The sequence below is a fragment of the Echinops telfairi genome, unplaced genomic scaffold (genome assembly GCF_000313985.2).
Source record: "Echinops telfairi isolate 266 unplaced genomic scaffold, ASM31398v2 ScPeMD7_2010;HRSCAF=2546, whole genome shotgun sequence".
NCBI classification, from domain to species: Eukaryota; Metazoa; Chordata; class Mammalia; order Afrosoricida; family Tenrecidae; genus Echinops; species Echinops telfairi.
In genome coordinates this window covers 6,518,545-6,539,722 of record NW_022105908.1, presented here as the reverse complement: position 1 = coordinate 6,539,722, position 21,178 = coordinate 6,518,545, and the positions used below count along the sequence as shown (strand labels likewise).

The window sequence follows — 21,178 nt, the reverse complement described above, 5'->3', positions numbered from 1 at the left end:
ATCTTATCTAGATAGACATGCAGCTACATTAATAAGTGCAAAAACCGGGCAAAGCCAAATAAAACAACAAAGGAAGTCAAAACCACCAAAATAATAACAACAACAGCAAAAATCAAGAACAAAATAATAACAAAAAGAAAGCCATTGACAAAAATGGAAAAGCCTGTAAGTAGTTCAAGGTCTGTTTGTTGGCCTTTACAAGTGTTTTCCAGTCAAGTCTGATGGGGTGCCACACTTTGTCTCCCAAGTCTAATTTTGGTTTTCCCCGGAGGGTGTAGCCCCCTTGTTTTAGGCACCAAAAACCTGCTGCACATATACCAGGGATGTATCGCGCTTCTCTTCTGGGGTGTAATATCTGAATTTTAATATTTTCATCTGGAAAAGCCACATACCCGTTAAAAGATAATCTCCACCAAACATTGCAATAGATTATAACAAGAACTAGTTCTCCTTCCCATCCCAGCTCCCCACGTCTCCCTCCCCAGAAATAAACACCGTTCTTAGTTTTTTAGCTTCCTTTCAAAAGTGCCCTATGCCTAGACCAACGTCTCTAAAATGTAACTTTTAACGGTAGGACACCTACTATATTACAGATACTTTAAGTAATTCAAACTGAGAGTGGGTAATAGTTGTGCAGATCTCGGTCAAAATCCCAAATCCAGACATCCTAGAAGAGCGCTGTGTAAAGCCAAAGCATGACCATTTGGGAAGGGGCTCTGGGGGGCAGATTGCTAACCCTAAAAAGCTGCCAGGGCTATAGCTTCAGTGTCGTGGCCTCTGACCCTAAATGTTAAGGGATGGCCCCAGTTCACAGCAGCATAAGAGAGCTCATGTCCTCTTTATCCGAGTCCTTTTCAGCTCAGAGAGCAAGTCTGCACCGTAAGTGTAGTTACACTTAACTCAGCTACGCTCCAAATCTAGAAGCTACTGGTTGCAAGCAGAAGACCACTCAGAAGACATACTGCCTTGATGGTGCTGCACCTTCCCCCGGGCTTATTTTGAAGAGTTTGTCACACTTGGCGAGGTCTCCTTTGCACTGGACCACGTGGGCTGCATTTATTTACTGAAGGTCACATTGGAATGTGCCGAAGGCTGATTAGGCAAACAGGCATGTTGAGCCTACCAGTTCACGTCAAATCAATTCCAACTCATGATAGGAGGCCACGTGTGTCAGAGCAGAACTGTACGCCCAGGAGTTTTAGTGGCTGAGTTTTCAGAAGTCAATCACATGGTCCCTCTCCCAAGGCTCCTTCCAGGGGACTCAAACGTACAGCCTTCCAGTTAGCAGCTGAGCATATTAATCATAGGTCCCACCCTATGCTGTGCATAGGTAGGGACACATGACAGAGGATGTTAGGAGGGTGCAAAGCAGGTGAGATCCTGCTTAGGATCCACAGGGCGATTGATGCCTCATTTAATCAAGTGAGTCCTTTCTGAAGCTGCCATGGTGCCTAGCCAGGCCGACGGGCAAACCTCTTTGTGGATTTTTGAGAGAGGTTCTTGCCTTTGGAGGCTGGCTGTTCCTAATCGATCTCAGTACTTGCGTCTGCCCCAGCCACCTTCCTGAGGATCCTTCCATTTTTTTGTTTTTCAATTCGCATCAAGTATATTTGGCAGTTTACTCTTTTTTTTCCCCCCTCATCATTCTCAAAATGTTTGCTCTCCAGTTAGGCCCCCCCGGCATTAGCTCCTCATTTTCCCCCTCCCTCCTCCCTCCCCACTCCCTCATGAACCCTTGATCATTAATAAATTATTATTTTTGTCATATCTTGCCCTGTCCGACGTCTCCCTTCACCCACTTTTCGGTTGTTCGTCCCCCAGGGAGGAGATTATATGTAGATCCTTGTGATCAGTTCCCCCTTTCCACCCCACCCTCCCTCCACCCTATCGTATCGCCACTCTCACCACTGGTCCTGAAGGGATCATCCACCCTGGATTCCCTGTGTTTCCAGTTCCTATCTGTACCAGTGTACATCCTCCGGTCTAGCTGGATTTGTAAAGTAGAATTGGGATCATGATAGTGGGGGAGGAGGAAGCATTTAGGAACTAGAGGAAAGTTGTACGTTTCATTGTTTCTACATTGCACCCTGACCGGCTTGTCTCCTCACAAGTGACCCTTCCGTAAGGGGATGTCCAGTGGCCTACATATGGACTTTGGGTCCCCACTCCACACTCCCGCCTCATTCACAATGATATGATTTTTTGTTCGGATGATGCCTGATACCTGATCCCTTTGGCACCTGGTGATCGCACAGGCTGGTGTGCTTCCCCCATGTGGGCTTTGTTGCTTCTGAGCTAGATGAGGACCCTTCTATCTTTAAGAGCAGCTGTCCTTGCCGGAAGCAGCAGCTCATTTCCATTTCTTGGGATTCGAGTCAGGCTTTTTGGAAAATGCGACCTCGTGTGTCTATTATAAGAGAGGGTATTTTTCTGTGGCCGAACTTTTCTGTTTGTTCTGACCCACAAAGTATATGCCGGTCTTCCCTGATTTTCAAGCTTATCAAACATTGTTGAGTCGGACTTTGGGATGCGTGCTGGGCTGCATTGTCTGTCCTTGGAATCTTGACTTCCAATCAGGAAGCCAGTACACATATCCAAACCAAACCAAACAGCCAAACTCACTGCAGCGAGTTGGTTCTGCTGTACGGTGACCCTAGAGGTCAGAGTAGGACAGGCGCGGTGGCCTCCTGAGACTGTAACGCTTTCCACAAATCCCCAAGGACAGTTAGAAAGCAATTGCTGCCTGTTCTGAGGACGGAGACTCACCAGGGGTGAGAATGCCAGGGAAGTGTTCCTGGAGGAAGAAAGACCCAACTTTATCTTAGATTCTTTCTTAGGTCTTTAAAATCCACAAGTGACAGGACTCGTCCGTCATTCACTTTCAGCCCTGGTTCCGGACAGTCAGGGCTGAACGTGACCTGGGCAATCTGTGCGGTAGCTGCGCTCCACGTGGAGTCCAGGGTAACCTGCATGATGTACAACCCAGGAAGCCAGAAGGTAGATCCTTTGAGGTCACCCAGATAAAGAATTTCTTCTAGAAATTCTTCAGAACGGCTTGGATCTGCCCTTAAGTACCGCCCCCGACCTTTCTTCTTAAACACTATTCTAGCAGACTGTAGGTTTTTCATGAGTTTAATCTTTTCACGGGTTTCATCTTATTTGACGGAACTGGCATGTCATAGGTTTTGACCAATGGACTAAGGAGTGGAGGTAGCATGCTGGGCCCTGACTACTGCATGCTGACTCTGCTTGGTTGGAAATACAAAAGAACTGGCACCATGTGGAGTTTCTTCTCTCTCCTATCACCGTCTCCTGTCCTCACGTATACTGAGTGCCATGCTCTGAGTACCACCTTTGTTCTATAGATAGAAAGAAGAACCATTCTGTAACATGTTTATGCGGCCCAGCACCACAGGAGAAATGGTAAAATGATTTGTCCCAGATTATCCAATCAACCGGCAAGGTCTGACTCCAGTGACTCTCTCAGAGAAGTCCTCATTAGAGCTTCCATACTGAGACTAGGAAGAAAGGCCTGGTGATCGACTTCTGAAGGGTGTCCTTTGTGCAATACCGAGGAGCCCTGACGACATTGTGGTTACGCACTGGGCTGCTTAACCGCAAGACCAGCATTTCAAAACCACCAGCCACTCTGTGGGAGAAAGATGAGGTTTTCTAATAAAGAATCACAGTCTTGTCATTAATAAAGAATCACAGTCTTGGAAACCTACAGGGGCAGTTCGACCCTGTGCTTTGGGTTGCTATGAGTTGGAACTGACTCAACGGCAGGGAATTACATTGAGTTTTTTGTACAATATTGAGTATTATCTTGCTGACCTAGGCAGGACTCTCCATATGTGGCCATCTGGGCATGCAGGGCCACCACCCACCCATCTCTCAGTTTGTCGTACTGTGGTGGCTCATGTATTACTATGATGCCTGCAGGTGTGTCAACCGTTTTCCATGTGCTAGCAGGATCATCCGTGGCACACAGGTGTTGGCAGAACTTCCACACTAAGACAAGGAAGAAAGGCCTGGTGATCTACTTCTGAAGAGCATTCACTGGAAACCCTACGGATCACAACTCATTTTCTCTGAACACATCACCAGGAGGGATCAATTGCTGGAGGATGTCATGTTTGGCGAAACGGAAGGCCAGAGCGGGCGAAGGAGACGCTCCATGAGATGGCTCGGGAGTGTGAGGACGGCACAGGATGCAGCAACATTTCATCCTGTCGCGCATCGGGTTGCCTTGAGCTGGAGCTGGTGCCACGGCAGCCACCTGTCTTGTCCATCGGCATCACTGCCCTTCTTCTGCGCAGGCTCATCATGACCTGAGAGCTATAGACGGCTAACATCCTGGGGAAACATGAACCGCATTCGGAGGCACCTGCGCTTTCCCTGGAACAGGAATAACTGGAGATACCTGCTTTTCACCATCGTCCTACCTTGTGGCATGCGGATGAGTGCCCTGTCTCAGGTGACTCACTCAGAGACGTCCTCATTAGCTCCGCGGAGGAGCTTTTCTCCTTTTACGGTGCTCTGGAGCCGGCAGAGAGAGAGAAGCCTCTTCACAGCTTTGAATCATGCTGCGGAAGGTAGCTTTGAACCACCTTCTACGGCCGTGTTCATCAGGAGCCACGCTGCAGGTGCCCATTACTGGGATGTGTTCTGTCTCCTATCATCTGTAAACACGCAGTCCCTGTTTGCTCCCACCCCTGGGGTGGCTCACTAGGTGAACTTGGCATTGGTTAAGGTCCACCATTATCTCCAACCAGCCAGCCTTGCTCTCCTCCCCACTCCTGGACCTCAGCGTAGGCTTCAGATGCCACTTTCAGGTCTGGGTATCTGACCTGAGTCAGCTTCCCTGCCTTCTGAAGAGTGTTTTGTGAGTGCCCCGCCAGCCCCCTCCCTCCCCAGAGGACCTGGGATGCCCTACTTTACAAGGGGAGAAGAGGAGGACATTTAATGTATGCCCTCTGAGTTTTTATAGGGCACAATGACTCACAGAGAATACTGCGCACATTAGCTATTAGAGCAGTTGAAACTCTCTCTCTATCTCTTTTTTGCTGTCTCATGCCCTTGTGGAAGCAGGGGGCCGCTGATGCTTGGAGAGAATTGCATGTTGTGCTTTGCCGCATGGTTTGGCAGAAAGCGCTTAGGGCGTTCATTCTCGGAGGCAGGTGCTGCGTGGCTGTGGAGTCAAAGCAGGCAGGCCCTGGTTCTCAGACAGGCACTTGCCTAGATGGGGCAGTGAGCGGGGTGGGGGTTGGGAGGGACTTGAGAGGTAGGAGTGGTGTCGGTGAGAGGGTGGAGGGTGCTCTCTGTGCCTGACTCTCTGAGAGAATAGAGAATACACAATGAAAGCTACCAGGGGGGCAGTGACAAAGACAATAGTAATTGTCACAAGTGCTAACATTTCTGGAGCATTTGCAAAGGTGCCAGGTCCTAGTTTTAGTTGTTCCTCAACACATAGTATCTCACTGAATCCTCACCGCAGCCCTATGAAATAGGGACTCTTGTCTCTCGCCCATAGGGAAAGAAAGAGAGGGTTAGAGATGTTAAGGAAACTTGTCCAAACTTTTTCATCAGAGGCTTGCAACGGATGAGTTGAAACCAAGCGTGTGTAAGCTGCTGGCTATAAAACTGACGATTTGCTCTCTGAACATTCACCCACATGACAATAAAAAAGGGAGGGAAACAGCAAGAGCGAGGACCCAAAGGAGACGCTGCTATTTTGACACACATGAATGACATCATTTACTGATTTTTTTTAAAAGAAAAAAACAGTTGGGACTCATGAAGTTCTCGCGATTCTGATGGAAACGCCACTCTATAATCGGGAAGTTATTCCCTGTGTGTTCTTGGCTGGACAGCCGGACGAGTGCCTGCTATCAAAGAAGGCACTTGAACTCCACAGGAAGCCTTGGCGCATTTCAGGCTTCGGCTACTATTCTAAAGGAGGAGTTTGGAACAGAAAACTATAGAACCAGTTTTCCTAGTGTCCATTCCATCTCCCCGAGACCCCATGTGTGTCATGTTCCACATATTCTCCAGTGATGAGGCTTTGGAACTAGACCACCAGGCCTTTCCTCTACGGTACTGCTGGGTACATATGAACCCCCATGTAAAGGACAATCTCTTTTTCTCCCTACCAGGCGGAACTTCGGTCCATCCAGTTTGACCTGGAGCAGAAACTCCGGTTGAATGAAGATGCCATTGCCAGACTCCAGACAAACCAGAAATCGGTGTTGGTAAGGCTGTGCTGGGTGCCCGGGCAGGCTTTTGCACCGCCGGCTGCTGCTACAGGGTCAGCTGGGCTGACGGAGAGATGGGGGCTGGGGCTGCGGGCCTAGTCTCCGAGTCCACAGGCCCCTTGGGTGGCTTAGCTATTTGGGAATTGTAGGTAAGGTCTGCTGCAGCATGGGGAAGTGTCACCTTGCTGTTGAAATTTGTTATCGTATGAAAATAGTTGAAGTTTCAAAGCTGGTAAATGAATGGTTTGTAATAATGTAGAGTTGGGCTCAGATTAGTCCTATAACAATTGCCTTCTTATTTTTCCATTTGCACATGCATTCTCAACAAGGAGAATGTTGTGGATGTGGGTGTGTGTGGGTGCTGCTTAGCTAATTCTCTGGGAATTATGCATACTCTTGGTGTCTTCCATTATACAGGTGTCAGGCATTGGATTCTCACCGGGACCGTGCCACCTGAAGCCCATTGCCATCTAGTTGATTCTGACTCATCACAAGTCTAGAGAGCAGAGTAGAACCATCTTTTGGGGTTTGGGAAGCTGTACATTTTTATGGGGGAGGAAAATCTCATCTTTCTTCTGAGAAGCAGCTAGTGGGTTTGACCAGGATACCTTGAATATTCCATAGCAGTGATGGTGGTGGTGGTAAGGGAAACAAACTGTTGAGAATTGCTGGGCTCTTGGATGGTCCATGATAAGACCACCGGTGCAATTGACCATTGAGCTTTAGTCTCCTTAACTGGTGGCTCATTTCTAAATAAACTAAATAAAGTAGATGCCAATAGTTCCACAAATTGCTGTTGTTTGTGGCAAGCTTAAGAGAATGCAAAAGAGTGGTACCATCCTTGTATACCAAGAATGATTCCTGCTACCACGTACCTGTCCATTCATCTACCTGTCTGTCTGTCCATCCATCCATCTATCCAGCACATATAATATATGCGTTCATTTAAAGCTCTTTAAAAACTCTCTTTTCTTTCCACAAGGGCCATGAGTGGTATAAATGGTTTGTGCTCAACTACTAACTTAAAGGTTGCTGGCTCAAACCCATCCAGCAGTGGTATGGAGGAAAGGTCAGGTAATCTGCTTCTGTAAAAATTAGTTATGAAGTGTAAAATATGACAAAATAATAATAATAATTTATAAATTATCAAGAGTTCATGAGGGAGGGGGAACGGGGAGAAGGGGGAAAAAATGAGGATCTGATACCAAGGGCTCAAGTAGAAAGAAAATGTTTTGAGAATGATGATGGCAACAAATGTACAAATGTGCTTGACACAATGGATGGATGGATGGAGTGTGATAAGAGTTGTATGAGCCCCCAATAAAATGATTTAAAAGGAAAAGAGATTAGTTATGAGAGCAGTTCTGGGCTCTCCATAAATTGATTGATATGGCTCTCCAACATTTGGGCTCACCATAAATTGATTCAACAACAGAGGATGTGTGTGTCTGTGTGTGTCCCTTTCCCATATAATCTTATGAAACCAAACCAATTGCTGTTGGGTCTAGTCCTACTCATAGTGACCCTATCGGACAAAGTTGAATGACCCCAGGGACTTTCCAACACCATAATTTTGGGGGGGAAATTACTTTTTAAAAAATTTTTTTTGGTGTCTCCGTTTTCTTACCTGAGAAAGTGACCTATAATATTACCCATTTTAGGGTGCTAGGAGGAGCCCTGGTATGACTGTGGGGTAGGTGTTGGGCTATTAATCTCCAAGTCAGCATGCCAAACCCACCAGCCACTCCATGGGAGCAAGTTGGAGCCGCCTGCTTCTGTAAAGATGTGCAGTCTCAGAAGCCATCTACAGGATCTCCATGCACTGGGATGGCCGTGGGTTTTGTTTTAGGCGCTCTGAGATATTCATGTCACATGCTTACAGTACTTTCTTTAGGCTCTTCGTGGTTTGGGCTTGATTGACTCAGTAAACACAATCTTTATTAAAGGCCTCTGGAAAAGACTGTCTCCCTGAGTACGTCCCACGTGCACAAACGTGATCATGCAGAGCATCAACATCTGTCACATTGCTTTCGTTCTGTGGCTTATCTGACTGTGACGTTCCGCTCTGCACAGGCCTGCTCCTCTGCCAGTGTGTGAGGCCTGGTCCTCTTCTCTCTCCCTAGAGGATTGTGGGGACTTTGTGTCTGACCGAGACATTGTAGGTTGATCCCTGATTTGGGCTCTGATGGAACAAGAGGTCAGCTTAAGCAGGCAAAATGAAATGCTCAAAACACGGATTCACGCCATGGATTGGCATTGAAAAGTCAAATCAGTATCTGCTGTCAGAAATAGAACTAGCAGCTGAATTAATGTTAGCGATCTGAATAACGGCCCCAACTTGTCAGAGCCAGAGAGATCTCAAAGGTCAAATAATCCAATCTCTTATCATAGAGTGAGAAGACCAAGTCAATGATTGGCAAATACGTATCTACACCCTGGAGACCAGTTGCCATTGGGTGAGCTGTAAATCATGATGCCCTCGTGTGTCAGAGTGGAACTGTATCCCAGAGTTTCCAATGCTGATTTTTTTTTGGGGGTGGGGGCGTATATTGCCAGGCCTTTCTTCTGAGACACCAACGGTGGACTCAAACCACCAGCCTATTGGTGAACCACCAAGTGGGTTCACTGCTTGCACCACCCAGGGAGTAAATTGTTGTTTTCAGGGAACCCAGAGTTCACCTGAGCATGAGTTTCCTTCTGTCGCAGAACATCTTTATACGTGTTTCTTTATTTGAGTTCCGGTAAAGTTGGATGCTCACTCACCAGTTCTTGGCGGCCTTTGTCTCCCCCATGAGGTGTCGGTCTCAGAAGTGAAGGTGGCGGCCGAGGAGCAGTTTGGGGAGCTGCTAGCAGCCGTGAGGAAGGCACAGGCTGACGTGATGCTCTTCTTGGAGGAAAAGGAGCAGGCTGCGCTCAGCCAGACCAGCGGCATCAAGGCCCACCTGGAACACAAGAGTGCAGGAATCGTGAAGAGTAAGCAGGAGCTGGAGATGGTGGCCTCCATCAGCAACACGGTCCTGTTCCTGGAGGTAAGGGGGAGGAGAGGGGCCAGAGGAGGAATCCGCGTGAATGGCCCCAAGGAACATCCATGCTCTCCTTGGCCTGTGCTAGAAATCTGGTCATCGAGTCAATGAAGACCTGTTCCTACTCCCAAAGACAGCCCAGTGGGATGGCAGATCTGTAAGGGACCACGAAACGGCTTGTAATAAGTGGAGTACGCAGGGGGGGCAGGGCGCTATGGGAACAGATCTTCAGTCATCAGGATGAAGAAGGCTTAGAAGATGAGTAATAGCCAAGCAAGAGAATGTTCGGGAACAGCCGTGCAGAGAACTCAGGCACTTAAGCGAGGGTGGAGCCCAAGATGCTATGATGTTAGGCTGCAGTGCCAGTCAGGCATGAACATGTCATGACCTGACCAGCGTGGTCTTTACAACGTAATCCTCAGTCCAGGGCTGATGATGATGTGATCACAGCAGTTCAGTTTGATAAACAGCAGGTTTATCTGGTGGTAATCGTATAGTAGGGATGAGGCAGGAGACCTGCTGCCTCTCAGGGATAGTAGTGTACTGGGGTGGCTGAGGGAGGGCTTTCTCATTATAATGTACCGTGATACAGTATGTGCTGTCCCCTTAGAATCAGATCTGGACAGAACGGAGTCTTAAAATTTTTTTTTTAATTATGAAATATGTGAAGGGTTTACAAAGCAGGTCATCAGTTTTATATTCAGGCCTGAGAGAGCGCAAAGGACTTGGGGAGCCCATCAATCTCTTTAAGACCGGTAAGCCTGATCCCTTTTATGATTCTGAGTTCTGTTCCACATTTTTCTCCCACTCAATCCAGGACCCTCTAATGCGAACCTTTTCAGAGCGGTTAGTAGTATATTTTTGGAGGCTGGATCCCATCTAGTTTTACTGGTCTCTCGGTGTGGAGACTGATGGTTGCATGACCCATTAGTCCACGGAGCTAATGAGAACAGGGAGTCTTGCTGGGAAGGAGCACTGTTCTGGTTGTGAGGCCCAGCAGCCTGAACCTGTCCCTGAATATTATTGTTGCTGTAGAATTGCCCCCCCCCCCATTAATGGAGGGCCAACAGAACAAAACTCAGTGCCACCCTATGTCATCTCCTTGGTGGAGTATGAATCAGACCAGCATGATCCATTGGACTTTTATCAGCTGGTTTTAAAAGGTCGATCACCAGGTCTTTCTTCTTAGACTCTTTTAGTCTGAAAGTTCTGCTGAAACCTTTGCACCATAGCAATATATGATTCCACTGATGACCAGGGGTGACTGCAGATGAGGTGCATTGGCCAGTAATCAACCTGGCCTCCTACTTGCAAGGCAGCAGTTCTATCACTGAACCACCACTCACCTCAATCACTAAGTACTGGGTGCCTTTTAGACAGTCTCTTCTCTTTGTTGAGGCTCAAATCCTTTATTTATCAATTGAGCTCGTTGGATCAAGTAATTCCCAAACTCCTCCTTTTCCAATATGTATAAACCAAAGTCTCGTTGCCATGCCTTGATTCTGACTCACACAGACCCCAAAGAACAGACTAGACCGCCTCCAGACAGCTGGAGCTTTCTGCCTTGGAGTGGCTGGTGGGTTTGAACTGCCAGCCTCTCCGTTAGAAGTCAAACGCTTAGCCCGCTGCACCACCAGAATGCCTTTTCTTTTTGCCTTTCTAATATATATAAATACAAATTATTTTCCTTGATTTCATTTAAAAACTTTCCTTCTCGACAACCAACATAGGGTTTTATTGTGAAAAACTTGGAAAATACATGAAAATGTGAAGGAGAAAAATCACCTATAATTTCTTCACTGAGAGATAACTATAGTTAACATTTTAATAAGTGAAAGAAATTGAGAATTGACTGAGAAAGGTGGACACAATCATTGGTAGAATGTTCCCCTTTCCGTCCATTCTTTTGCTTTTCAGTATCCAAACACAAAAAGAATTTGAATAAAAATTAAGCTTCTTCCCAACAGTGTCTACCAAAAGAGTGTATATGAGGAGGCTTCAAAAATTCCACAGAAAAATTCTATCTTTTCATTCTAATCTCCATGAAATGTTTGGAGCTCCTCCTATATAATTTTCCTTTGTTATCTTTTCTATTTTTATAACATCAACAACTGTAATGAGCAAGAGTTTGTCTCACATACTTGGACATGTTTTCAGGAGAGACCAGTCCCTGGAAAAGTACATCCTACTTGGTAGAGTAGAGGGGCAGCAACAAGGATGGATTGATACCGTGGCGGCAACCGTGGGCACAGAGGCTGATGCAGTACTGGACTGTGCTTTGTTCTGTTGTACGTGGGATCAATAGGGATCGATATCAACTCGATGGCATCTTTAACAACAACAATCTTTATTTTGGCAAAATAGAATTTCTTCCCCCCCCCCAACTCATTAGTTATTTGAGCCAATACCATGTGTTGAAAAATCCATCCCTTCTTCTAGTAATTTAAAATGTTTCTCTTATTATGTATGGTCCAAAATTTATAGACCCAACCTACTGCCATTTAGTCAATCCTGACTCATAGCGACCATATCTGGGTTTCTGAGGCTTTGTAAATCTTTGTAGGAGCCCAGTCTCATCTTTCTCCCTTGGGGTGGCTGGTGAGGTTGAACCCCTGACCCTGTGGTTAGCCGTTCAACGCTTGCCCAACCATGCCACCAAGGCTCCTCACTAAAGGAGAAAGCACTTATTAAAACACTTAATAGTATGTAAACACTTTTAAATACTGTGTTAAAACACTTAACAATCTCTTTATCAATGCTCTGTTTTGTTGATTTTTTTCAGTCAGTTCCACGGATCTGTCTAGCCATTTTGATACGAACCGTTTTCATCACTAGGTTTACTGCTGTATCCATGTTGCTCTTCAGTAGTTTGACTACACTTGAAGTTTAACATTTGAACATCTGAAAACACTTTTTCCTGATCATCATGCTGCTTCGAAACTTCAATGCTTCAATGCTTGTCTATGTCCAAACCCTTTTCCAGCTCTAAAGCAGGGTACAGGAAAGCTAAATGCTCCCTGGACTGTCAGGTGCCAAGCCGGATGCTTGCACTATACTTTCTTTGTAAAGTTCCTGTTACGATCAGCCCCATTGTGCAGTGGCAGACACTGATACAATGAGGAGACTTTAAGGAGCACAGAAACCACAACCACGTTTCCTTTTCTGCAGGAATTCTGCAAGTTCAAGACCACAGAGGACAGCACGTTCCCGAGTGTCTACATTCGCCTGAAGGATAAGCTCTCTGGCATCCGCAAGGTTATCACAGACTCCACTGCCCACTTAATCCAGCTGCTGCAGAACTACAAGGCAACGCTGCGGGAGTTTTCCAGGGAAGGTGAGGCCGTTTCCAGGCTGCGGCTGTGCTGTGTGTGGCTGCTGGGGACGAAGAGGGAGGGCAACATCGGCCCGAATGTCTGTGTCTAGAACCAGGCTCTGGCCAATCCATGATACAAACGGACACGTCGCGACAATTTTATTTTATCAGAAGTCCCAGAGAAAGTGAGTTAGGCAACGGACTAGCCTGTGTAAGGCTACTTTCTCAGGTGCCTAAGGCCTGGACGGCTAAGTGAGATCCAGTGGGTTCGGGGTCTTTTTCAGTTTATTTTGCTTCATCCGTGAGAGAAATATGGTCCATGGGTCATGGCTTTCAGAGATGTTAATCCTGCTCATTCGGTTCTCCTGGCCACCTGGACAGGTGTACACTTACGACTCTCTGCTTTTCTAGAGGAATATGACATCAGAACTCAAGTGTCTACTGTGATGCGGCACAAATATCAGACCTCAAGACCGGAGCCCAGAAACAGAGAAGAGTTCCTCCAGTGTAAGTCCTGCGAACTGCTTTCTTTCTCCGTTCGTTGTTGTCCGTGGAGTGGTTTGCTGAGACAATAGCTCCGATTGTTTTTCCATTCACATTTCAAGGTCTTGCAATCTCCATCTAGCTCTAAATGATAGACTTTTAAATTTGGGTGTTATGTTTTCAAAACACTTTCATTTTGAAAGAATTCTAAACTTACAACAAGGTTTTAAAACTTGGACACGTCATTCCTTTTGATGCAACTTCTCCAAATGCTAACACTTTCCATGACCACGGGATATTGATTCAAATAATAGCATGAATACATATTATGAATGAATATACTTATATTTTAAAAAATAAACTTTCCACCAATGTTCTTTTTTTGGCCCACACTTCAGTTTAGCTCGTAGAAGTCTTCCTATCTTCTTATCAGCAACAGCCTCTGGGTCTCTTTCCCGTTCATACCTGAATATGTTTGAAGAGTCCGTCTAAATGCCACCCTTATAACACTGGCTTGGTTATAATTCATTGGCCTTGACCTGTCAGCATTATTAAGAAACATTGTATTTCTCGTAGCTGTCATAAGCTATTATTGTGCTAGCGCTCAATTCATGGCGGGCTTAAAAATAATGAAATTGGACAACTGTGAGCCGTAGAGTTTTCCTTGGCCAATTTTAACGAATCCTTGATTGTAATGAACAAGTCCACGAAGTTTCACCCTCTAGAACAGTGGTTCTCAACCGTCCAAATGCCGCGACCCTTTCACACAGTTCCTCATGTTGTGGGGACCCCCCAACCCTAAAGTTATTTTCACTGCTGCTGCATAACTGTAATTTTGCTACTGAGATGAATCTGGCACCCCCCGTGAAAGGGTCATTCGACCCGCAAAGGGGGCACAACCCACAGGTTGAAAACTGCTGTACTAGAAGGAGAATGATCAGTGCGCATGTTAGTACATTTGGCTAATTCGGCTTTACGGAGCATGCTCTTAAATCCTGCTTCTGCTTGGTCCCCGGTGGTCACCGTTGGCTGCCTGACCGTGGACCCCTTTGCTATTGGTCATTGTATGGGACTTAGGCTGCTAATGACTGTGTTCTGTTCTTGGCCCAGTTTCTATTTTCCCCCCGGAACCTTTTGGGTCCCACACAATTTCCTTTATTTATTCTCTCCTGCTTCCTGATAGAATCATATTTATATTTTACAAACATATGCTTTTCCAGGTCCATTCCTTTATATTACAAAAATATTTTTCACATAAAATATCACTGAGTATAGTTCTATCTAATTCGCTTAGCTTTTCCTAAAATTAAACAAAACAAAACAAAAACCGCACTGTCATCGAGTCAGGTCTGAGCTGAGCTTCTTTGGCCACAGTTCCGGGAGTTAGGTCAGAGATCACAAGTTAAGAGGACCCCGACTTTCCAGCTGCAAGCGTCCACCTGACACCCTCATTCTGACCTACTGTTTGCAGATTTGGGGTTTTCTCACCTCCCCCTCACAAGCCTTTCACAGACTCAGCTTATTTCAATTCTCAAAGTTTTCGGCTTAAATTGCCAGTTTTTAAGCTGGCCTCTTTCTCCTTGAACACTCCCTTGACATTCAAAAAAATACCAGTGCTTCCTGGAACTCAGACAGACCCAGATCTGCTCTTCCCCCAAAGGAGAAAGATTGACACAATGGCGACAATGGTTCAGACAGACCACCAGCCGTGAGGACGGGCAGGGTTGGGCAGTGTTTCCGTTTGTTGTGCACGAGGAGCTTGCTCTGAGTCAGGGCTGACTGGGTGGCACCTAGCTGCAGGAACAACAACCCTCCAAAGGCTCCTCTGGGAGAGGGACATGCGGAAAACGCCAGGATTCGTAGGTTATCACCCCTCCTCCCTTTTCATTGTGAATTAGGTAAAGGTTTACAGGGCAGCCCATCATTGAAAAATCCATACACATTTTGTTCCAATTCACCCGTTGCCATCTCTTCACTTATCCTGTTCCCGGCCTGTGTTTTCTGTTTCAAGTCCTCCTTTCTTAGGCCCCTGAACTTGGTCCTGTGTAAATGCTGCCCTTCCGAGCTGAGGTGCTTGGTTATTCTAAGGGGTGAATTCTGCTGCACACCTTAAAGGTAAACAGCAGCCTTTCAGGTCTTGGGTCCCCCACCAGTCTCTGTCTGACCAGGAAGCCTGGTCTCTTTCATTACTTTGAGTTTTGCTCCTTAATTTCTCTCCTTTGAATGTGGTCCTCTCAGAGAAGTCGCTAGTGGGAGCTGGGCACAGGCAGGTCATTGGTAGCACCCAGAGCTAGACTATGTGCCTTCTGACTTCATGCTTGTTTTCCCAGACATGTTCTTGGATGACCATGAAGAATTTCTCGTATGTAAACACAATGAAGTGAGCAAAACTCTGGTTAAACAAAAATAATTTTAGGTACAAGATTTGCACCGACTTTTATGTTTTATCCATTCTTATGTTGATCAATCAAATGTAAAATATCAATATCCACCTTTTCTCTTCTCTGCTCAGTTCTGACACCAGCTACCTGTGCCGAGCTTCTTTCTCTCACCATAGCTACTGGGCGTTAGGTTGGATCTCACAAGCTAAAAGGACGCTGACTCTCCAGGCCACATGGTACCTTCATGCTGATGTCCTGGCTACAGATTTGGGGTTTTCTCCCTACCACCGATGCAAGCTCAGAGGCCACTCTGGGCTCCTATTCTAACCTTTTAACTACAAATTTTGATCCCCCTGCCCCTTTACTGCCCCTTTAGGATGCCAACTTAACATTCAGGAGTTCCTGGCCCTCATTTATGACCCACTCGCTCCCACTACTCATTTAGGTTCAGCAATGTACTGAAACATTTCCCAGAACTTATGGAAAGCTCTATGCTTATGATTATAATTTTATTACAGCAAAAAGGGATACAGAAGGCAAAATCTGAGAGGGCTTCTAACACAGAACCTCCACTACTCCAGGGACGCATGACTTTCCCACAGGCACCCATGGAGCGAGACCGTGTCCGGATCCTTCCTTGGTTTCATTCCATAGGTCTGACTGATTGTCAACCCCTTCCTTCCAGTGAGGTCAGACCAAGTAATGGTAGTGGTCTTTCTACCCCCGGCAAGCCCCCCCGCCATTAGCATAAAGCCCCGCCTGTGGTATAGAGGTCCAAATAACAAAGGCAACTCAATCACTCCCGAAATTCCAAAGTTGTAGAGTTATCTCTTCGAAACACAGGGCAAAGGCCAAATTACTTGTGGTAAAGTCATTCTTCACCCCACAATTTGGCGTACTCTTCTATTTGAACATCTGTGTGCTGTGTCCCAAGGACTCGGTGGGGATTGAAGCCACGTGGCTGGAGAGAAGTAGGTAGGATCTAAAAGATTGTCTGCTGCTTCTATGAGTCAGGATAAGTGGGAAGTGAGGATTGGCGTCCCCATGTGATGAAGCCTTCGATGGATGAATCCCCCTAACCACTGACCAGGGTTGTGACTAGCCCTGTCCTCAGGCAGAGTGCATTAGAAAGTGGATTAATACAGATATACACTCACTGCCAGGGAGTTGATGACGACCCACAGTGAGCCTATAGGAAAGGGTAGAAGTGTCCCTGTGAATTCCCAATACTGTCACTCTTTATGTTAATAGAAAGCCCTGACTGTCTTCCTGGCTGGTGGTTTCGATCTGCTGACCTTGCCGTTAGCAGCCCAAGTCGTAACCACTGTGCCACTAGGGCTCAAATGCAGTAAGGTTGAAATTCAACACCTTCTCGTTCGTTTTCCCTGTTGATCTATTTTAAATTGATTCTCGGTTTTATTATTTTCTGATTTCTTTTGGACTGAGATTCTTCTTTCTTTTTATGTGTGTAGTTGTTGTTTGTTTGTTTTGTGGTATGATTTCCATTATATGGAATCTAGGATAAGTAAATCTATGGAGACAGTCCCTAGATGAATAGTTTCTTATGGCAAGGGAAGTTGGGGGAAGTGGGGAGCTAATAGTAATGAGTACAAGAATGAAGAAAATGTTCTAAAATTGATTGTGGTGATGACTGCACAATTTAAAATATATATTGAAACCATTGAATGTTATGGTACGTGAATTATGTCACTGTTAAACTTGAAAAATTTAAATATGTATTTTATAGGTCAAAAAATAACTTTCATTTTGACTTTAGCAACTGGGTATGTGGAGGTGCTATGCTCTGGGTTGGGAAAACATGGGAGACAAATGTTTAAGGAATGTTCAAGGGTTCACCATATTAAATATTGATCGAAGATATATATATACATATTTTTTTAAGTAAATGAAAGAATGAACCAAATGCGAGCGCATGTGTACCTATTTCCCCAAACCTTAGTCAGTGTTGGTCTTCAATACACGTTTGCTGGATGAATGCATGAATGGGTGAATAAATGAATAGTATTTCTTGATGCAACAATGCAGTTAATGCCGAGCAATTTGGGCAGAGAGAGGAAGCAAGTGGGGTGACCTTTGTTCTTCATTGTCTGGGTAAACAGAGAATAGGGAGTCGTTTCCTTAGACTTAGGAGGCCAGCTGGGCTTCTAGTGTGCTCTCGGCCTCAGTGGTCAGTTGCTGACCCACTCCGCCTGCTTTCTCTGTCTCCTCAGATGCCTACAATATCACGTTCGACCCGGACACGGCCCACAGATACCTTCGGCTCCAGGAGGACAATCGCAAGGTCACTAACACCACCCCCTGGGAGCATCCCTACCCTGACCATCCCAGCAGGTTCTTGCACTGGCGGCAGGTGCTGTCACAACAGAGCTTGTACCTGCACAGGTACTATTTTGAGGTAGAGATCTCCGGGCCAGGCACGTATGTCGGCTTGACCTACAAAGGCATAGACAGGAAGGGGGAAGAGCGTAACAGCTGCATCTCTGGAAATAACTTCTCCTGGAGCCTGTATTGGAATGGGAAGGAGTTCCGGGCCTGGCACAGTGACATAGAGACCCCGCTCAAAGCTAGCCCTTTCCGGAGGCTCGGCGTATACATTGACTTCCCAGGAAGAACCCTCTCCTTCTATGGCATAGAGCCTGGTACCATGACTCTGGTTCACAAGTTTGACTGCACGTTTTCCGAGCCTGTCTACCCTGCCTTCTGGCTCTCCAAGAAGGAAAACACCATCCGGATTGTGGATCTAGGAGAAGAACCTGAGAAGTTGGTTCCATCCTCAGCGGAGGCTGCTTCCTAGACTCCAGGATCCATCTCTCAGACCTTTGCTAGCCACACAGATGTGGCAGCAGCTTGCATTTGACGGGGGGCTTGGGGTTATTATTAACCAGAGGGGTAGATCAGTTGACCAGCAGGGATAGCTGACTTTCAAAACCACAAGGGTTCATGCACCAAGACCAGAGCACGTACATGGGTACAGATAAGAACTGGAAGCACAGGGAATACAGGACAGATAAACTCCTCGGGACCAATATTGAGAGTAGCAAGACCAGGAGGGGAAGGGAGAAAGGGGGAACCGAGATCACAATGACTTACCTATAACCCCCTCTCAGGGGATGGACAACAGACAAGGGGGTGGGGGGAGACATTGGACAGTGCAAGACACGAAAAAATAATAATAATTTGTAAATTATCAAGGGTTCATGAGGGAGGGCGGGGGAGGGACTGGAAAAAAATAAGGAGCTGATACCAAGGGCTTAAGTAGAAAGAAACTGGTTTGAAAATGATGTTGGCGACGTATGTACAAATGTGCTTGAGACCATGGATGTACGTGTGGATTGTGATGAGTTGTATGAGCCCCTATTAAAATGATTTTAAATAAAGAGAGAGAGAGAAGGTTTCTCAGCTGCTCCCTCCTGCTCTATACGGATCTACTCTTCCTTCATAGTTACTCTCAGCACCTCTTCCAGGCAGGAGTCCCGTGGATGATAATTCCCCTCATCATCTCCAGTGACATTCCCAAGTAAATGTCACATGTGTGCAGCACCGATAATGATGACTATTCAGGATGATAGTGAAGTTTTCAGAGGAATCACAATGAATTACTATCTTTATGGAGCAAATCTTATGTGCCGTATTGTTTTGAGCGTGTCTTGTACGTGAACTCATTTAATCCTCACAGAAACCCTGTGATGTAGATGCAGATGCCCTCCCACTCGGGTGAGGAGCTAACTGAGATCACGTGGGGAGTTAGTGGAAGGAAGGGAATTTAGGCTTGAACTCACCACTACGCCCTCCTCAGAGGTCGTGGGTGTGTATAAGAGAATAAACCACTCCATAAAGCAGGTGTCACAGAGTTTTAAACACTCCTCTAACGGTTTGCAGGTCCTTAAGCAAGCGCCTTTTCTGACGGAGCCATCTAGCTGTGTGGTGGCAGAAAGCGCACCATTGCAGGAAACCCAGACTCGAACCAGCTGCTGTGGCATCGATCCTGATTCCTGGAGACCTGATGGGTTACAGAGTAGACCTGCTTCGTAGGTGCGTCTTGGCTGTAATTTTAACAGAAGATCACCAGACCTTTCTTCAGCCTGCTGGGCAGGTTTAAATGTCGACATTTGATTGGTAGCAGATTGCAAACCATACTTACCCGCAGGGACTTTTGCACAGCTGCACATATCAGCTCATCCTTCTTTTTTTTTGAACAGCAACGATTTTAAGAAACGTTATCTGAGTCCTTATGACCTGCGGATGGGTCTCAGTTCTCTCTTCTGAAACCACCTGGCCTCTGAGGGATGCTCTGACTTCTCCTTCACAGGACAGTTTGTCCAGTATTAAAGGGTCAGCTCTCAGGTCCTTCAGGAAATATTCTCGTTTTCACACTAAATTTTCTACTTGTAGCTAACATTCTTCAAGGGTTTAGTCAGAAGACACATCAGATGACAAGCTGTCTTTAAGTGGATTTTTGAGAACGTAAGGTGGGGTTCCTGGCAGGGCTTCACCAGAAAAAATGTGCCGGTCTTTTCCTCCAGCCTCTGCCAACTCCACCATTTCCTCTTCCGTCGGTCTGATAACCCTGTCGTTAGCATCTCTCAAGTTGCTTCAAGGGTCCCCCTCCTCTCCTTGTCTGATGACTTATACAGTGTAGAGTTTAAATTTGTTTTCGCCTTAATTTCATCAGAAGGAATTTTGATTCCTATCCAATTGATAAGTTCTTCTCACAGGTCATGTGTCATGTGCAGGATTGGAACAATTTCTTCTTAAGTCTTAATCTTGTTGGTGAAAATATTGAGTAGGTTAAGGTCAAGTACAGAGACTACACCTTTTGCAACTAGTTGGTCAAGAAGTTCCACATTGGTAAAATCAGTTGCTCTCAAATTGATGCTGACTCATGGTGACTATGTATTTCAGAGTAGACACTCTGTAGGGTTTTCAGAGTTGTGATCTTTCCGTGGGACATCACCAAGTCTTTCTTCAATTATGCCTTTTTGTGGATTGAATTGTGCCCCTCCAAAATCGGTGGTGTACTTTCTAACCTCTATGTCCATGATCATAGTCCTATTTGAGAATGGTTTGTCTGCAATAGACATAAGAAAGGACGAGTGTAGGGTGTATCTTGGGTCAATGTCTTCGGAAGGCTAAGAGATAAAACAAGCAAGCCAATGAACTAGCAGAGATGGAAGAAATGAGATGCAAAGCCCCACAGGAAAATCACCCGGAAGCAGAAGCTCACAGAGACAAGGCCTTTCTCTAGAGCCAGCAGGGAGAGGAAGGCTTCCCCTACAGCCCACATCTTGAATTCAGACTTGTAGCCTACTAAGCTGTGACAAAATAATTTTTTTCTTTAATCTTATTGGGGGCTCGTACAACTCTTATCACAATCCATCCATCCCTCCATCCATTGTGTCAAGCACATTTGTACATTGGTTGCCATCATCATTCTCAAAACATTTTCTTTCTACTTGAGTCCTTGGTATCAGCTCCTCATTTTCCCCCCTCCCTCCCTCATGAACCCTTGATAATTGATAAATTATTCTTTTTTTCACCCTTCCCTTCACCCACTTTTCTGTTGTCCATCCCCCAGGGAGGGGGTTATATGTAGATCATTGTGATCAATTCCCCTATTCTCCCCCACTTTCTCCTTCCCCTCCTAGTATTGCTACTCTCATTGTTGGCCCCAAGGGGTTTATCTGTCCTGGATTCCCTGTGTTT

The 21,178-nt window shown here is 46.0% G+C and overlaps 1 protein-coding gene across 2 annotated transcripts in view; it reads left to right on the top strand.

Annotated features, from left to right (window-relative positions):
• TRIM16 (tripartite motif containing 16) overlaps window positions 1–18,492 on the top strand; it is a 22,010-nt gene extending 3,518 nt beyond the window's left edge. Inside the window, exons 1-6 of one of the 2 annotated variants that reach the window (XM_045293403.1) lie at window positions 3,804–4,646; window positions 6,156–6,251; window positions 9,050–9,283; window positions 12,446–12,611; window positions 13,002–13,097; window positions 17,686–18,492. In XM_045293403.1, the coding sequence (XP_045149338.1) occupies window positions 4,584–4,646; window positions 6,156–6,251; window positions 9,050–9,283; window positions 12,446–12,611; window positions 13,002–13,097; window positions 17,686–18,269 (1,239 nt within the window). In that variant the 5' untranslated portion in view covers window positions 3,804–4,583 and the 3' untranslated portion in view covers window positions 18,270–18,492. Of the gene's footprint in view, window positions 1–3,803; window positions 4,647–6,155; window positions 6,252–9,049; window positions 9,284–12,445; window positions 12,612–13,001; window positions 13,098–17,685 lie in introns of those variants that run through there. The other variant, XM_030886509.2, reaches the window with a different exon arrangement.
• The last annotated feature ends 2,686 nt before the right edge of the window (window positions 18,493–21,178 follow it).